The sequence below is a fragment of the Opisthocomus hoazin genome, chromosome 4 (genome assembly GCF_030867145.1).
Source record: "Opisthocomus hoazin isolate bOpiHoa1 chromosome 4, bOpiHoa1.hap1, whole genome shotgun sequence".
NCBI classification, from domain to species: Eukaryota; Metazoa; Chordata; class Aves; order Opisthocomiformes; family Opisthocomidae; genus Opisthocomus; species Opisthocomus hoazin.
In genome coordinates this window covers 18,705,882-18,722,538 of record NC_134417.1, presented here as the reverse complement: position 1 = coordinate 18,722,538, position 16,657 = coordinate 18,705,882, and the positions used below count along the sequence as shown (strand labels likewise).

Here is a 16,657-nt window from a genome sequence, read left to right as displayed (position 1 = left end):
CAGAGCCCCCCGCCTCAACCCACCCCGGTGCCGGCCCCCCCCCCCCCCAATTCAGGCCCCGCAGCCCCCCAAGGAAAGGCGAGCGCTGTGCCCACTGTGTCCTGCGTTTATTTACAGCCCCCCCCACCCCGGGGCCGGTGTGGAACGGGAGGGCGGGCAGCACCGGGGGGGTCCGGCACCCCCAGCCCCGCGAGCGCAAGCCCCCGGGCAGGGCAGAGCAGAGCGGGCGGGGGGGAAGGGGCGGGGGTCACTTTTAGCAGCAAAGGCCTCACCTCCCGTGAGAGGGGCCGGGGCCGGGGCCGGACCGGTGTTCAGCCAAACGGAACAAAAAAAGAAATAAAAAGGCAGAGGGGGAAGCGCAGGAAGATGGAGAACGGCTCCTCTCCCGCCCCCGGAGCGCAGAGTTAAACCGGGGGGGGTCAGGGCGCGACCCCCAGCACCCTCCTCTGGGCAGAGCAGCATGGCACCGGGCTCCTGCTCCCTCGCCGTCCTCCCGCCGGGCTCCGCTGGCAGTCCGACGGTGTGGCGGGTGGCCCGCGCGGGTGGCAGCGTCCTCGTCGCTCTGCCGGGGATGGAGGCCGAGGCGGCCGAGCTCCGGCGCAGTCCAGCTCCCGCCTCCCTTATAGGAAGCCCTCCTTGCGGAACTGCTCCTTCAGGATGTCCCTGTACTGGTCGAAGCCGCCCTCGACGCGGGTCACGGCGGCGTTCTCGCACACCCACAGCTCTTGGCACACCAGGCGGATGAAGCGCTCGTCGTGGGACACCAGGATCACACCCCCCTGCCAACACACAAGGGGGGGAGCTCAGCAGGGTACAACCCAGGGCCCCGTGCTGGTGGCATGGAGATCCTGCGTCCAGCCTGCGCCCAGGACTTCAGGCTTCCACCCTCTCCAGGGAAAGCTGAACCGTATTTGAGCGACAGGGCCCTAACCCCAGCCTCTCCTTCCTTTGGGGCACAGACAGACCACGGACAGAGGAGGCACGGGCAGCGGTAACGTTTTAGCCTCCCCTCCCAGAAGGCAAGCGCAGGGTTTGTTACTGGCTCTCCAGGTCTCCGACAACTTCAAGGATGGAGATTCCAGCTGGAGTCAACGACAGTCAAGAGGTGGCTGGACAAGGCCCCTAACAACCTCTACCAAGCTTTTCTTCCACAGGAAAGCTGCCCCGGCCTGAGCAACTTCGAAAGGGTGAAGGCCAGGTTGATGACAGTGGTGTCTGGAGACTGAGTCTGTGGAGATCAGCCACAAATCAGGCCTGAGGAAGAGCCGAGAGGCCCCGAGACAGGGCTGAGCACTGCTTGCAGCGCACGAGGAGTCACAGAGGCTAGGTGGCTGGCCAAGATGGGGGGTCAAGGTGCTCTCTGGTCTGCTGCTGCCTCTCTCAGCCACCCCTAGCCAAAGCCAGCAAGCAAAACAAACCACCAGGGTGGACGGCTAAGGCAGAAATCTGCCTGACCCTCCCCAACATCTGTCCTGGACTTGGAGCCATCACTGGTATTCGACTGTCCACCTCCGGCTGAGATACCAAGTAACCCGGGCTGTAGGCTGCAGGCTGCAGGCAGCGTTAGAAGAACGGGAGATGTCACAGAGGGAGCCTTACCCGGAACTTATTCAGCGCCTTTGCCAGCGCCTCGATGGTCTCCATGTCCAGGTGATTTGTCGGCTCATCCAGGATGTAGAAGTTCGGACTGGAAGAGAAGACGGCTCTGAGCATGCACTGGAACAGGCCCGGGCTGGGTCCGCACCCCTTCGCACTGCAAGGACCTCCACCAGGCCGCTGCGTTAGCCATGAAAAGCCGCAGCCGTCGGCATGTGCCTGGCCCCAAGATCGGTGTTGCCCAGCTCCAGGGAGACCTCTTCTCCCTGTGAGCCCAAAGCGTCAGGAGAAAGCCACCTGCCTCCTTCCACACAGTCCCCCCTGGGTGACAACCTCCCTCCCCATGGAAGACCCAAGGATGAGGCTTCTGGGGGGCTGTGGAAAGTCCCTGGATGCCTGCCATCCCCCCGCTGAAACAGGCTCCAGGGACGGAGCCGTGCAAAAATTAACATTATCTCAGAGAAAATTACCAGGACATAGTCATCTGGGCGAAGGCCACGCGGCTCTTCTGACCTCCAGACAGGCTGGCCACGGGACGCACGGCCAGCTCCCCCGAGACGCCGTAGCTCCCCAGCTGATGCCGGTACTCCTCCTCCGTCTTCCCTGCAGGAGCATGTCACAACACAGCTGCGGCATGCCTGGCGTGACACCGGGCCCTCGGCGCCGCGAGCCCAGTGGGCGCCGCGGCCGGGCAGCCCGTGCCAGACCAGCTGGCGGAGGGGGAATTCAGCCGCCGCTTCCAGGCAATTTCCTCCCAAGCAGGGGGTCTGCGCGGAAAACCTGACTGACACAACCAGCACAGGGGCTGCAGGGCTGGTGACCGACCCCAAGTGTCACTGTCCCCAACTCCCTGCTGCCACGTTAGGTTAGGTTCAGTAGAGAAGGGAGCCAGAGATTTTGGCAGCGGGAAAGGGGGAACGGGTGCTTGTTCTGTGCCCAGCAGGAAAGCGGGTCATCTGCCCCCAAAACCCAGCCACGGCGGAGCACCAGCCTGAGGTCCACAGAGTGCCGGCTACACCCGCGCAACCAGCTCGGCTTTTCATGGCTCGTGTCCTGAGCTTGTGCTGGACGTGGGGGGCTAACCCAGAGCAGGCAGTGTCCCTTCAGCACTGACGTGACGGAGCCTTCTGCCCAGGTCCAGGGAACAAACCCATGCTGCTCCCTGCGTGGCAAAGGAGACCGCAACGGCCCACATCTCCTGGGATCTCCAAAACTCACCTGGGAACTTCCTCGCCAGCAACTCCACAGCACTGATGTTCAAGTCCAGTTGATCCACGTGGTGCTGGCTGAAATAACCGATCTTTAGGTTTCTGCAGAATGAGAACAGAGATCGGGAGCTGGTACCAGGCCCAGCAACCGCAGCGTTCGCCGCTGCAGCTACAGGAAAGGGGGCACATGCGTGGGCGTGCAGGACCCATCCCTGTCGCTCTGGCAGCCACCGCTCCGAAGCACGGCCCAGCAGCCCTCCAGCTGCACCACTCCCCCCAGTCCCCCAGCCGTTCCCAGCAGGTACCTGTGAGCATGTCTGATCCCTCTGACTGGTGCCAGCTCCCCCATTAAGATCTTCAGCATGGTTGACTTGCCAGCTCCATTTTCCCCAACCTAGAGCAGCAGCAGCAGCATTGGAGAACATGAAGCCCACGCAGGCACTTTGGGGAGGGGGGCAGGGATCAGGGAATTTCAGCTCTCTTGGATGACCACGCAGCGGAGGAGGGCGGGATGAGTCTCTAACCAGCGGCTCCAGCTACCTGGAAGCTGCGTTTCTCTCACTGAGGAGCAGCACAGGCAGCAGTGCTGGAGCACGGTCCCTCACCAACCCTCGAGCCTAAGGACTACCCGGTGCAAATAGCATCTCTCTGGTGCCCCAGTTCAACGCAGCAGCAGCCCCAGCTACATGCTGCTGCCATCAGCTAACTAACAGGGAGTCGCAGAGAAGATGCACCCAGTCTGTTCTCGGAGGTGCCCGGTGAAAGAATGCAGGGCAACAGGCACAAGCTGCAAATTCTACCTGCGATTAGGAAAAACGTTCCTCAAAATGAGGATGATCAAATGCTGCAGTGGGACCCAGAGGAATGGGAAAAATATTCCTCCCTAGAGACATCCAAAAATTCAACTGGACAAGGACCTGAGCAACCTGACCTAACATCAAAGCCAGCCCTGCGTTGAGCAGGGACCTCCCCAAGGCCCCTTGTAGCCACACTATTCTGCAGTCCCACATACCACACAGATGCGCGACTCCAGGTCAGCAGAGACAGAGAGGGAACGAAAGATGTAGTGACTTGGGTTGTAACAGAAGTCTACTTCATCTAGCTGCAGGATAGGGGGAGAGAACTTCTCAAAGCCGTCGGGGAACCTGGGAAGGCAGGAAGAGGTGAGAGATGGCCAGGAACTTCAGAGACCCTGCTCCCAGCCTCTCAGGACAACTGCTGCAACCTCCAGGCGGCAAGGGGGGCTTCCCTACCACGCAGGGCCTCTGGGAAGGGCGGTCACAAGCAGGGGACACATATCTGCAGCCTCGGCCCCAGGAGGGAACCCAGCTCGAACGCGGGGGCCTGTCTGGGCTCCCTGTCAGAGTAAGGCTGGCCCGCAGGAAGGGGTGGCTGCTCCAGCTGGGACAGGACCCAGGAGGGGCTCACGTCAGAAACAGAGCCAGGTGTCCTCTAAACAAGGGCTCAGGGGACACTTACTTCATGATCACCTCAGACTCCTTGTCCACAGGTTTCAGCTCGGGACTGCAAGAAGAGGAGACACATAACCAAGGTGTCTTGCACTGGGGGTTTGTTCTCATACCAGACGGCGTCAGCTCTGTGATGCCACATCCTAGCCAGAGCCTCTGGACCAGAGACACAGCACTCAAACCCCAAACCATCCCCGTATCTGCCAGGCACCCCGGTAGCCTCTGTGTCTTCCCATGAGCACCCCCCCTGCCCACCTCCAGAGAGGAGCAGGACAGGCACTCACAGCTTCTCCAACAGCTTGAGCTTGCTCTGCACTTGGGACGCCCGGTTGGCGTTGTAGCGAAAGCGGTCGATGAAAACCTACAAGAGAGAAAAGCATCAGAGAGCCCCCTCAGGCCTAGCTACCCCGCTCTGCTGCCAAGCCTCCTGCAATGACAGAGCCACAGCCGCAGGTCATCGCAAGACCAGACAGCAGCAAAAACTCCACGAGCAGGGATTACTGGAAGCAGGGCAGCTCGGGAGGCTCATTAGAAGCACGGAGAAAGGGATAAGGCTGGGAGTAGTGCCCCGGCACTACTGGTTTCTCCCAGTACCTGGATGTGCTCGCGGTACTGCTGCTGGGCCTCGTACTCTCGCTGCTGGTTCTTCAGCCGCTCCTCCTTGATCTTCATGAAGTTCTCAAAATCCCCGCGGTACGCGTCCAGCCGCTGCGAGTGCAGGTGGATGATGTCCGTGGCCACCGCGTTCAGGAAGTTCCTGTCGTGGGACACCACGAGGATGGTCGACTGCCAGGTCTGGTGGAGACAGCAAGAGGGAGGCCTGAGCATCAGAGCACAGGGCTTGGTGAGACACCAGCCTGGAGGACATCTCCATCCCTCACTCTCGCTCAGTCCCGGAGCTTCCCGCCACCCCCTACCTGCAGGTAGGTCTCCAGCCACAAAATGGCCCTCACATCCAGCATGTTCGTTGGCTCTGAGGGAAGGGAAAGAGGCACTGTGGTCAGCAGGGATGAGGATGGCTGGATTACGCTTTTTTAACATGGGCAAGGCTAGCGATCAGCACCGTGGAGGAAGCGACCCTGCGCCGGGACTGGGTCCCACAGCTCAGGGGACTCGCACGTGCGGCATGTGCTGAGGCAGGTGGGCACGGGGGCCGAGGCTCAGCCAGGGACGCTCCCCCCACTCCACTCTGGTACCTGGACCCTGGTGCCCAGCAGCAGCGTCTCGCCCAGACCCCCCACCCAAGGTGGGCAACTCCCCAGGGAGACGTCCCAGCGCCGCGGTCACCCCCTGCGGTGACAGGACTCCCCCCAGCACAGGCTGGAAGCCAGGGCCCACCCCGGCGCTGGGAGAGGGAAGGGGACTGCGTGGGGCACGGTGACACGTGGATCACTCGGCCAGGGCACGGGGCAGAGCTCCGCTGAGCGCAGCGAAAGCGGCCGCCCAAGCAGCACCGGCAGCTCTGCCCGCTGTGCCAGGGGAGCACTGACAGCCCGGCCAGCCCGGCCCCGTCACGCAGGGCTATTTTGAGCAGGCAGCTAAAGGCCACGGCGCACACCCAACCCCAGCAAGGGCACAGGCAGGCCCAGCGGTGCAGTCGGAGGGGACTCACAGTATCGACTTACCGTCCAGCAGAAGGAGATCCGGCCTAGGAAAAACAAGACGTGGGTCTCAGAAGCAAAAAGAGCACTGCGTCAATGCAAAGCACACAGAGCTGCGATGCCTCCAACACCCCCCACCCTCAGACCCCGAGTCGAGAGGACCCCCAGGCAGCACCCCTGCACCTCGTGGCGTGGGCAGCAAGGAGGGTTAACCCCATGGCATGTGGGCCTGGACACCAACCTGGCAAACAGGGCTCTGGCTAAGGCCAGTCTCATTCTCCAGCCTCCGGAAAACTCTCTGAGGAGATAAGAGGTTGCAGGGAGGGGTTACTGATTAACACAGAACGACTCTGCGTCCACCTGCCTGCCAGGCTCCCTGCTCCCCTGCGGCCCTCTTGGCTCTGCTGTCCCCCAGAAACAGCCTGTCCCTGCAGGAACCTCAGGCACAGACCTGCAGCCTGGTGGCTTGGCACCCCCAGGGCAGGAGCCCGCATCGGAAGGGCAGGAATAGCCCCTCGCTCTCCCACAGGGCTCCCCTCCCGCAGTTACAGCCACAGCAGTGCCCAGGGGCTTGCTAGGAGCAGCGTCTCCCCAGACCCATTTCTGTCTTGACGCCCAGAACCTGGAGACTTACTTGGTTGTCTGTTGTTGCATCTTGGCATTAAAGCCCAGCCCAGCGAGAATGACGGAGGCCCTGGGGAAAAGGGAGAGAACTGGAACCCAGCGACAGCACCCAACGGCAGAGCACAGTCTGAGGTCTCAGACCCACAGGCACTGCGGGGACTCTGCTGCACGGTTTAAGGCCATTCTGGCACAGGAAAACTTCACGGCACGCCCGAGAGCAGCGCGTGGCTGGGAAATGCAGCCCAGCAGCTCATAGCATCCATGTGAAGTCCCACTGGGGATTCACAAACAAGCTTTCAGCTCTTTGGCCAGGAAAAGAGTCACTGCCACCAACATCCCAGAAAAGTTCCTCAGCCCACCAGGAACCTGGGGAGGTCTGAGAGGAGCAGCAGCAACAATGCAAGCCGTTTGGGGGGGGGAAATATCCCTCCAGCTTTGTGGGGAAGCACGACTACTCCTAACCCAGCAGAGCTGTGACAGAAGAAGAGACATGAAGAGCAGCAGGGAGAGGTCCCTGTCCCCACATGCTGGATTCCATCACCCTTCCATGCCCCAAAACACTGCCCGTGCCAACAGACAGCGGTGCCCACAGGGCGGTCTCACCTTGCTGGGGCCTTGTCTGCCTCAATCTCCTCCAGCTTCGCGTAGATCTGCGACAGCCTGGCACCTTCTGTCCCTTCTCCCCTGGGGCAGGACAAAGAGGAGCGTGCGAGATTGATGGGGGTCAGGGTGTGAGTGCTGGGGGAGGTGGATCTGCCCAGGCAGGACTACGGTGGGCAGGACGCAGCCCCTGCCAGAGCCCTCCCTTTGAGGGGAGAGACCTCAGAACGAGACTTCGTGGTCCAGAAGCCACAGAAGGGCTGGAAACCCAGCGGCAACGCCTCACCTGCCGGCGTTAATCCTGGCCGTCAGATCCCTCTCCTCCCGCAGCAGGCTCTCCCGAGTGGTGTCACACTCCAGCACGCTCTGCAGCGCCGGCGTCTCGTCCCCCGCTACCTCCTGCTCCACGTGGAGGATGCTGATATGCGAGGGGATGCGCAGGCTCCGGCTGGCGATCATCTTCAGCAGCGTGGTCTTCCCCAGCCCGTTCCTGCCCACCAGCCCGTAGCGCCGTCCAAAGGCCAGGTTCAGGTCCGCTCCCGCCAGCAGGACACTAAAGCAAGAGAACAGGCAGGTACCTGGTCAGGCTGCCCCGCGGAGAGGGAGAGAACCGGCAGTCTCCTCCCCAAGCGTATTTCAGGCTGTGCCGGGGCCAAGCAACCATCACAGACTTCTCCTGCCTGAAGCCAGCCGGCTGAGGTGCCCACCTTGCTTCCCACGGCATCGGTCATTTGCCAGCCACTCTCCAGTCCAGTCTCAAGGGCCCACAGTCCAAAGCCCAGCCAAGATCTGTCCCTCCCCACCCGCACTCACCGCTCACCGAAGGACACGTCGAAGTTCTCGATGCGCACATCGTACGACTTGTTCTTGCCCGACGACTCCATGCGAGTCTCCTTCTTGCTGGCAGCTTGGCTGGCAGACGCCTCCTCAAGGACCCTGCGGCCAGGCAGAAGACAGAGACGGAGGCTGGACAGGAAAGCTCTGGTACAGCCAGATCCCAGCCACATTCAGCAGAGTGGAATGGGGATGTCGGAGGCATCCTCCACACTCACAGAGGGCCAGATGACTTCAGGGAATCCCGCTCCATCCTCTTGTCCTGCTTGGCTTTCAGCCTGGCTTCCGCCTTCTCCAGTTTCTTGGCATTCACCATCTGGGGCACGAAGCAGAGAGTGTAAAGAGAAGAGAGCGTCTTGAGCAAAAGCCCCCAAAGCCCAACGCCAGGAGAAAAGAGATCAATCAACCCCTCATGCCTGGAAGGGAGGGAGGGACGTAGCACAGGGTAACTGGGACAGATTCAAGCACGTTTCGAGGAAGCTAATCGGGCCAGGAAATCACTTCGGGAACGAAGTCCTAAATCAGCTGCTCACACACACCAGTTCTGCCTCAGCTCGGCAAAGGGTTTGCCTGACCCGACGCACAGCCAGTTTCTGTAGTTCCAGGGACCTGGCTCAGCCAAGCCACCTCAACAGCAGCAACCTGCCACCCCCGCGCCTCCTCCGCTACGCCCTGTGCCCACCCTCGCCCAGGACCACGAGGTGTTTCCCTGCCCGACACCTTACACATCAGCCAGTTTGGGGCAAACAGCTCACGCGGTGGATCAATCACAACAGAGACACAAAGTGTTTCATTAAACCCGAAGGCAAGAAGGAGCCAAGTGTTTTACCCCGGCCTCTGGCCTTGGCCAGGCTCTCAGCCCACTCCAGCTTGTTCCTGCGTCAAGCCAAATGCTTGTGGCTGCCCAGGAACGCTCCTAGGTATTTCCAGGCAACTCAGCAGCCACCGGAACACGTTACAGACCTGCACGCTAGACTGAAGAGCGTCTTGTTACTGCAGCTGTGACCCCGCACCTACAGACAGACCAAGTCACTCTGCAAACCACACCGAGCTCCCTGCATCTCCCAGTAAGACATGTCCTCCAAACTTGAGAGGCCTCCCTAGACCTCCTCTGAACTGTCTCCAATTTTTCTGAAGATCCTCTTTGAGTTGCAGACCCGAGAGCCAGAGAGCAAACCCAGCAGCAACAACTCCAGTGCCAAAACCAGCAGCAGCTGCCAGCTTTCACTTCAAGACTCCCACTCCGACACGCGGGGATCGCGTTAGGTGCCAGCCTCCGAGCGAGGGGCTCCCGTCCTCAATACATTACCGCAGGAGGGGAGAGCTCTACAAGCGACCAGCCTGGGAGGGAGACTTCCCACCCTGCACAGCTACCACTACCCTTGCTTTGCAGACGCCCAGCCGCACCTCTCCCTCTACTCGGACCTTGGCACACCCAAGGCAGAGGGCAAGCCGGGTCGCTCCCAAGCAGCTACATGTGTCACCGTCAAAGGTGTTTCGGCTTCCTCCAGGCCACAGAGCGTGACTGCTTCCAAACTTCTCTGCTCCTGCTCTTATTTCTCAAACCACGACAACCCACAGCCATTTCTAAAGCTGGGCCTACCAGGTCCCTGCAGCAGCGCTCTGGAAAACAGCTGCTCCGTGCCAGCTCCCCGCCTGTAACATCCCTGCGCCTCGCCACCAGCCAGGATTTTATCTCTCATCGGACACGGTGAGATGTCACCCCGGCACATCCTATTTCCCCAGTCAAAGGCCTCGCTGTAGGAGCCAAAGGCCCTTCTGAAAGTCAGAGAAGCCGCGCTCTGAGCAGCACACCCACCACGCTTTGGGGCTCACGAAGAAGTTATGGTGAAACAGATCTTGTCAAGTTAACAAGCTGTGACCGCCTGTTCAGCCTCCTCACCAGACCAAGGTCGAGAGTCTCCTAAATCACCGCGAACCTGATGAGGAGGAGCAGCCCCTAACGAGGACGGCCGCCTGCCCCGTCAGTCTCTCCCCGCTTACGAGCGCGGGCACGGCCTCACTCACCGAGGTCTGGCCCCTCTTCAGCAACAGCCCCGGCAGCAGGTCCACGCCGGCGTCCGCTGCAACGAGACGGTTGGGCCGGTGAGCGCGTGCTCCACGGAGGCCCCACCACGCGCTGCTGCCATCCCCTGTCCCCGCTCCAACGGGACGAGGGACTGGAGCAGCTCCTCTCCTTACAGCCCTGCACGCCCGGCAGCGGGAACTGGAAGCGGGGTCGCCGGGGGGACGCGCGGCCGGGCCCCACTCACCGCACCCGTCGGTGATCTGAGAGAGCTGGATGGGGGAGTCCAGCAGCACCTGGCTGCAGCGCTGCGCCCGGGCCCCGTCTCTGCGAGAGAGGAGGAGGAGGAGGAGGGGGGCGGTGAGGAAGGCCGAGGGCGGCGGAGCCGGGGGCGGGGGCGGCCCTTACAGCTGCAGGGTGTCGAAGAGGCGCTGGCAGATGTCGCGGATGTCGCCGTCGTCCTTGGCGTCCGGCGACACCTCCCTCAGCAGCTCGCCCACCGCCTCCACCAGCTCGTCCACCGACTCCAGGTCCGACCCGCCGCCGTGCAGGATCCCTGGCGGGGGATACCGCGGCGCCGCTGCACACCCCTCCACTCGCGCCGTCGCGACGCGCCCGGCAGGCGGCGCCCGGCTGTCGCGACAGCGGGGAGGAGTCGCGAGTCGCGACACGCGGCGGGACGGGGGAAGGGGGGGGGGGGGAAGGCGGGCACCGCTCACCCGTCACGTAAGCGAAGACCTCGCCGTCCAGGTCGGGGAACTCGCTGCGGAGGATGTCGGCGCACGACGCCATGGCCGAGCCGGAGCGGGGCCCGGCCGCGGTGCGGGCCGGCCCGGACCCGCCGCCGCCTGACGGAGCCCGGCGCCGCGGCGGAGGCGGAAGGGACGGCGCGGGGGCTGCCGGGAAGGAGGCGGGCGGCCGCCATGCGCGCGGGGGCCGCTGGGAAGTGGAGTGCGGGCCGGGAGGGGGGGGAGCCCGGGGCCACGTGCGGCCGCCGCGCCGAGCGCCGATACCGGGGGGGGGGGGGTGGGGGGGGGTGGAGAGCAGCCCCATGGCTCCCCGCGGGTGGGGAAAGACCCCGGGACACAGCCGGCGTGGGGGTGAAGGGGGCTCCGTCAGCGTTCGGGGCTCCCCCCCCCCCGAAGCAGCAGCAGAGGAGCCTGAGCCCCAGGGCTGCAAGGTTGGGCTGGGGGTTTCAGGCAGCCCCTCGGCTCTCAGGTCAGAGGCGGGGAGGGGGTCCTGCACCGGGGGCCAGCCCCAGCAGCAGCCGGGCACAGCACACCGCTTGCCCCCAGCCAAAGGGAAAACTTCTTTGGGTTTTATTCCTTCTGCAGCTGCCCCCCAGGCAAAGCCACCACTGCAGCCAGGCCTGCAGGGAGCTGGACATGCGGAGCCCGGAGCACCCTCCTGTCCCCAGGGAGCTGCAGCAGTGGCACAGTCAGAATCTGGAAGCAAAAGCACCCCTTGTTCTTCCACCTAACCCCCCGGGCAGCCCAGGGCCAGGCTCTCGCCCTGCACATCCCAAAGAGCAGCACAGGTCACCTTCTCCGTTCTACATACTTTATTAGATTGAGCTGGACAAATCACAAAGTGTACAAAATGGAGACCACACTACCAGAAGCAGGACTGTGGGTAGCAGCAGCATTCCTATGGCCCAGAAGCGTTCGGTAGAAGTGCGGAGAGGGCAGGCTGGGGCAGGGGGCTCTTACTGCCAACAGCATTTTAGGTTCCCAAGGACAGACCCTGTGCCCATCCTGACAGAGCTCAGCTGACCCACGTTCCCTGGGGCAGAGGGGCCATGTTTCCAACCTGTTTGGAAAGGACAGACTGGCTCAAGCCAGCAGTGGGCAGGGGTAAGCACTCCAAGGGCCTGAAATGCTGTGCCACCCACATACACGCCAGCAAGAGTCTAAACCCTCGTCCTTTTTGGTCACAAACCTTCCCACGGCAGGACTCTATACTGACGACTTCGCAAGAAACAGGTGGTGGCGAGATCTGGTTGACCCACCATCTCCTCTGGTGGAGGCCCCACAAACTCACCACCCCAGGCATCTCAGACTGGCCAGCAACATCTACCACAACAGCAATAGCTAGTACAGAAGCCAGGGTAACTTCAACTCAGATTTGTCCAGTCTATGTTTAGGTCTATTCTACGAGTACATATGCACAAGAACTTCAAAAATACTAGGATATGATGCAAGTAGTGAGACACCAACAGAAGAGGAGTTTAATGGTGGACGTTCCCTAGAAAGATCACGAGAGGATGGGAGTTAGACTAGCCCTTCCTCACCCTGGGACGGGGAGCAGGAGGCTGACGGCACCCCTGTGCGCGACTGGGTTCTGAACTTCATCTGCAGCATGGGTGGTAACTGAGCATAGGCAGGCGAGTCCACTCCCAAGGTGAGCCATGGGGGCTTTCGATCTGCGTAGAGGGGCCAGGCAGATGTTTTCTCTGAATGTATCTGAAGACTGAGGAGAGGCGGAGGATGGCTTGGAGAAGAGGGAGCCCGCCAGCCTGCTGGGGCTAGCATCTGGTCTCGTAGATCCCACTCCTGCCGATGTACCTCACCCATTTTATCACGTCATGGTCACTGTAGTTCAGCTTTGGCTCAAAGACTTTCAGGTAGCGCACCTTCAGCCCAGAGGGTGCAAACGGGACCTGTTGAGACAGGGAAAGGAGAGCATTAGAACAGAGGGGTAAGATCTCTCCATACACAAGAGCCAGAGGAACCCTTGGCTACGCATCTAGAAATGGACACCAGTGGCCACTGTTCCTTTCCCGACTCCCTGCACGCATGGTGACAGACTCTAGTGGCTTTTACGGACTGTTTTCTGCCATTAGCTTTGCCACCTGGCTGGCCTTGTGTCACAAAGAGTCACACGGGAGCCTGGGACAGGGAGCACTCAAACCTGTGCAGTTCCCTGAGGGCAGAAGGGACCGGACTGACAAAGCTCCTCTGAGGTTAGCTGCACCCTGGAAGGCAGACAGCAACTTACCTCAAAGTTCATGGAGATCGGGGGCCGAGCCCACTTCTTCTTGTCATTGGTGGGCAGCAGCTCGATCTCTGCACTGATCTGGGATTCCTTCATTCCAGCCATACGTTTTATCCTACCAGAGAAAGCCCAGAAGTGAGGAGGTGCCCGAGTTCACTCTCCCCTTCACTACACGTGCTCAGGGCAGACAGGAGCACTGGACAGACTCCACTTCCCCAAGCCCTGCAGCACCCCAGACCCAGCACACTCACTTCCAGACAATGGCGTTCTCACTGGCCTTGTACTTCGCCTTCCCTTTCATACAGATGACTTGCACTCCACTGGTATTGAGGGGCGTTGGGATCCGGACCTGGAAGGCAGAATCTGGTGAGCAGGAGCAAGGAGACTGCAGCCTGGGCACTCTGCACAGTCTGAGGGGAAGACAACCCCCCAGGAGAGCACAGCTGCTGTCCTGAACCCCCTGGCCTTCTCTCTCCATCACAGGGCCCAAAGAACATCAGCCACCACAAAGCATCCTAGGCTAGCTCTCCAGTTTCTTGCTTTGAAGTAAAGGCTCAAGCACATTTCCAGAATCCACAACAGTCAGTGAGGAACAGGGCAAGGGTCTCCAGTTCAGGCTGCAGGAAGCCTGGCTAGTGTTGGGTTGATGAGCTCAGGAAGGACACCGGGCTGGCCAGGGAGGTCTGGCTGCACCAGGCTCTGGACAGCTTAGTTTTGCAGCAATAAGCCTTTCCCAGAAGGGGGACTAAGCTGCAAAGCCACCCTTGGCCTGTCTTCCACAGCTCGTAGCCTGCTGCCTATGTGACACACCATCAGATCAGGCAGACAGAAGAACATCAGCTTCTCACAGTGGCAAATACATTAAGTGAACAGCTGCTGCAGGAAGCAAGGCCTCTATCAAGGTGGCTGTGCAGCTGAAAACAGCTTCCACCTCCTTACTCTGCAGCAGTTCCCTTCCACAGCACAGCAGCACCACCCACCTGTGGGACATTCACTTCACTTTTAGTCCTGCACAAGCCTGAGGACTCATCTGTGAGGACAAAGCAGAGGCACAATTCCCAAGCACAAGAGGCCATAGGCTTTTATTCTCTCACCTCTATCTTCTGGGCCAGCAAGGAAGGTTTGAAATTTGATTTGATCACCACCTTCACTTCCAGCTTGGTCCGACCCACCTCCCGCACCAGTGGGATCACACGGAAGGGAAGGATGATGTCCTTAGTGGTTCGGTATCTGCAGGGATGGAAGCAACAGCAAGCTCCAAGAACGAGTTGACTCCCATGTGTCTCAAACCGTATCACCTTCCTAAAGAGACAGCCTCCGCATACAGGGAACAGCTCAGAAACACCTGCCAGAGAGGGAGTGTGCTGGTTTTGGCTGGGATAGAGTTAATTTTCTTCACAGTAGCTAGTACAGGGCTATGTTTTGGATTTATGCTGGAAACACTGTGATAGTACAGGGATGTTTTCGTTATTGCTGAGCAGTGCTTACACAGAGTCAAGGCCTTTTCTGTTTCTCACACAGCCCCACCAGTGAGTAGGCTGGGGGTGCACAAGAAGTTGGGAGGGGACATGGCTGGGACAGCTGACTCCAGCTGACCAAGGGGATATTCCATGCCATATGATGTCATGCTCAGCATACAAAGCTGGGGGAAGAAGGAGGAAGGGGGGGACATTTGGAGTGATGGCATTTGTCTTCCCAAGTAACCACAACACGTGATGGAGCCCTGCTTTCCTGGAGATGGCTGAACACCTGCCTGCCGATGGGAAGTAGTGAATGTATTCCTTGTTTTGCTTTGCTTGCGTGAATGGTTTTTGCTTTACTTATTAAAGTGTCTTTACCTTAGCCCATGAGCTCTCACTCTTCTGATGCTCTCCCCCATCCCACTGGGGCGGGATTGCGTGAGCGGCTCTGTGGTGCTCAGTTGCCAGCTGGGATTAACCCATGACAGGGAGCCATCCCAGAAGGAAGCAGCAGTAAGACCTGTGCTGCCCTGGGGCGGTGATGGTTTCCAGAGACCCAAGTTTTACATCTGGTTCCTGCCAATGACTGTTCAAGGACACCAGTTTTAAGCACTGAAAAAACAGATATAGCAAGCTAAAGGGTAAGGAAACCCACACCCAACAGGGCTGTGGCAAAGAAAACCATGCAGCTGGGCTTCTACCACATCTGTAAAAGGGAGACCTGTGGGACACCCTAGAGATTCCACTCTGAAAAGGCGGCAGGCAAGCGAATATCTGTTAGGTGCACAAGCGCTGCAAGTCTGCCCGAGAGCAGCTACATTACTGTAGCGGCAAGGAGATGCCAAGACCTGCCTGTTCGTCCCCCACCACCGTACCTCATGAGCTCAAACTCTCCATCTGGTGGAATGAAGCTGATGCTCCTCTCAGAATCAAACTTGCTGAGCCTCACGCACTGGTGGAAAGTGCAGTCGTCGATGGCGATTGACTGTTTGCCGCTAAAAAAACAAGACAGTGAAACCAGCACAAGCTGCAGCCCTGGTATCTTGGTGCAGTCAAAGTCTGCCCAGGCAGAAACTACTCTACAGAGCGCGTTGCCAACCGCGGGTGTCCAGGAAATGGGGAGGCGGGGAGATTTAGCGGACAGCAGCCTCTTGGCTCAGACTTTCCTTGTTTCACTGCCACAAACATCATATTTCAGGAATCTTGTTTGAAAGAATTCTCTCCCTCCTCTCCCCAAAGAGGAGAGAGACTGGAGGAGCACCCCTCTGTCACAGCCAACACCACAATGCTTGGGCCAGCCAGCCAGCAGCACCTCAGTACTGCAAGGGCAACTCTGCTAGCCCAGGTCTTCTCGCAGCACGGTTCAAAGGAGAGAAAACACTTTCCTGTCCACAAAGCTATCCCACTGCCACACAGCCAGGAGATGCCAGGTTTGGGGTTTTCCTGTTCAGAAACAGCTGTTCACAGCTGTCGATTTCCACACTGCTAGCAGGTGGCTTGATTCTGAACCAATTTGCCAAAGATCACAATATCGTGCCATAAGAGTTTGTGTACCTCGCTTCTAAAAATCTATACAGCTAGTTCTGTCCATCTAGGTGCAGCAGTCTAACCTGCCAGCACTTGTGCTGGGTTCTAGTCTCTGAGAATACCTTCTCTGCCACAGGTCCTGAAGTCAGCCAAGAACTCTCAGCTCCTGAGACTGAGAGAGGACTAGAAAATGAGTAGCAATAGAAGGTGCAGCCGTGTAGAGCAAGTGCAGCAATACAGCACTGTGATACCTAGGCTGCCTCAACTGCTGGGAGCAACAGGACAACCATGCAGGTGTGCTGAGATAGTATAAGCACTACAGGCTGGTTCAGCTGTCCTAGGAACTACCACTGCCTGCACAAACAGGAAGCAGGCTGACCGGCTGCTTACTTTACACAACCCAGTGGTGTGGTCTGTGCTTCTTCAGCGGGAGTTAGTCTTTCCTAATCTGTTGCTCGGTTTCTTTGGAACACTGCTGGGAAAGCCCTGCTGTCTAGCACTGCTCCGGATCTCTGGCAGCATTACTTGGGATTTGGCATTGCCACAGGCTAGATGGCCAAAGGCAACTGGCAGCAGCTGTCCCTTTTGGTCACCTCGTAACTAAATGCCTCTGGAGAGTGACATCTCGAAGCTCTTCCCCACTAGAGAACCACAGCAAGAGAACTACCCTGTCCATCTTGCTTCTGTGACTCCAGAAAATAGCACATTTACAGGCCAA

General features: G+C 59.6%; 2 protein-coding genes across 3 annotated transcripts in view; both read right to left on the bottom strand.

Moving 5' to 3' along the window:
- Positions 1–86: 86 nt before the first annotated feature.
- ABCF3 (ATP binding cassette subfamily F member 3) lies at positions 87–10,819 on the bottom strand. Its single transcript, XM_075418208.1, has 21 exons — positions 10,678–10,819; positions 10,367–10,514; positions 10,206–10,285; positions 9,961–10,016; positions 8,151–8,248; positions 7,912–8,034; positions 7,385–7,651; positions 7,102–7,182; positions 6,509–6,568; positions 6,116–6,172; positions 5,899–5,921; positions 5,191–5,246; positions 4,868–5,068; positions 4,558–4,634; positions 4,284–4,328; positions 3,817–3,949; positions 3,110–3,198; positions 2,815–2,906; positions 2,067–2,199; positions 1,600–1,687; positions 87–779 (listed from the first exon to the last, which is right to left on the bottom strand). The coding sequence occupies exons 1-21, from the start codon at positions 10,748–10,750 to the stop codon at positions 621–623; spliced, it is 2,139 nt and encodes a 712-aa protein (XP_075274323.1). The 5' UTR covers positions 10,751–10,819; the 3' UTR covers positions 87–620.
- Positions 10,820–11,501: 682 nt separating this feature from the next.
- The window catches only part of AP2M1 (adaptor related protein complex 2 subunit mu 1), a 31,357-nt gene continuing 26,201 nt past the window's right edge, over positions 11,502–16,657 (bottom strand). For both annotated transcript variants that reach the window (XM_075418205.1, XM_075418206.1), the window contains 5 exons: positions 15,288–15,407; positions 14,047–14,182; positions 13,204–13,301; positions 12,956–13,067; positions 11,502–12,617 (listed from right to left, as the gene is read on the bottom strand). In XM_075418205.1, coding sequence (XP_075274320.1) covers positions 12,483–12,617; positions 12,956–13,067; positions 13,204–13,301; positions 14,047–14,182; positions 15,288–15,407 — 601 coding nt within the window. In that variant the 3' untranslated portion in view covers positions 11,502–12,482. The remainder of the gene's footprint in view (positions 12,618–12,955; positions 13,068–13,203; positions 13,302–14,046; positions 14,183–15,287; positions 15,408–16,657) is intronic.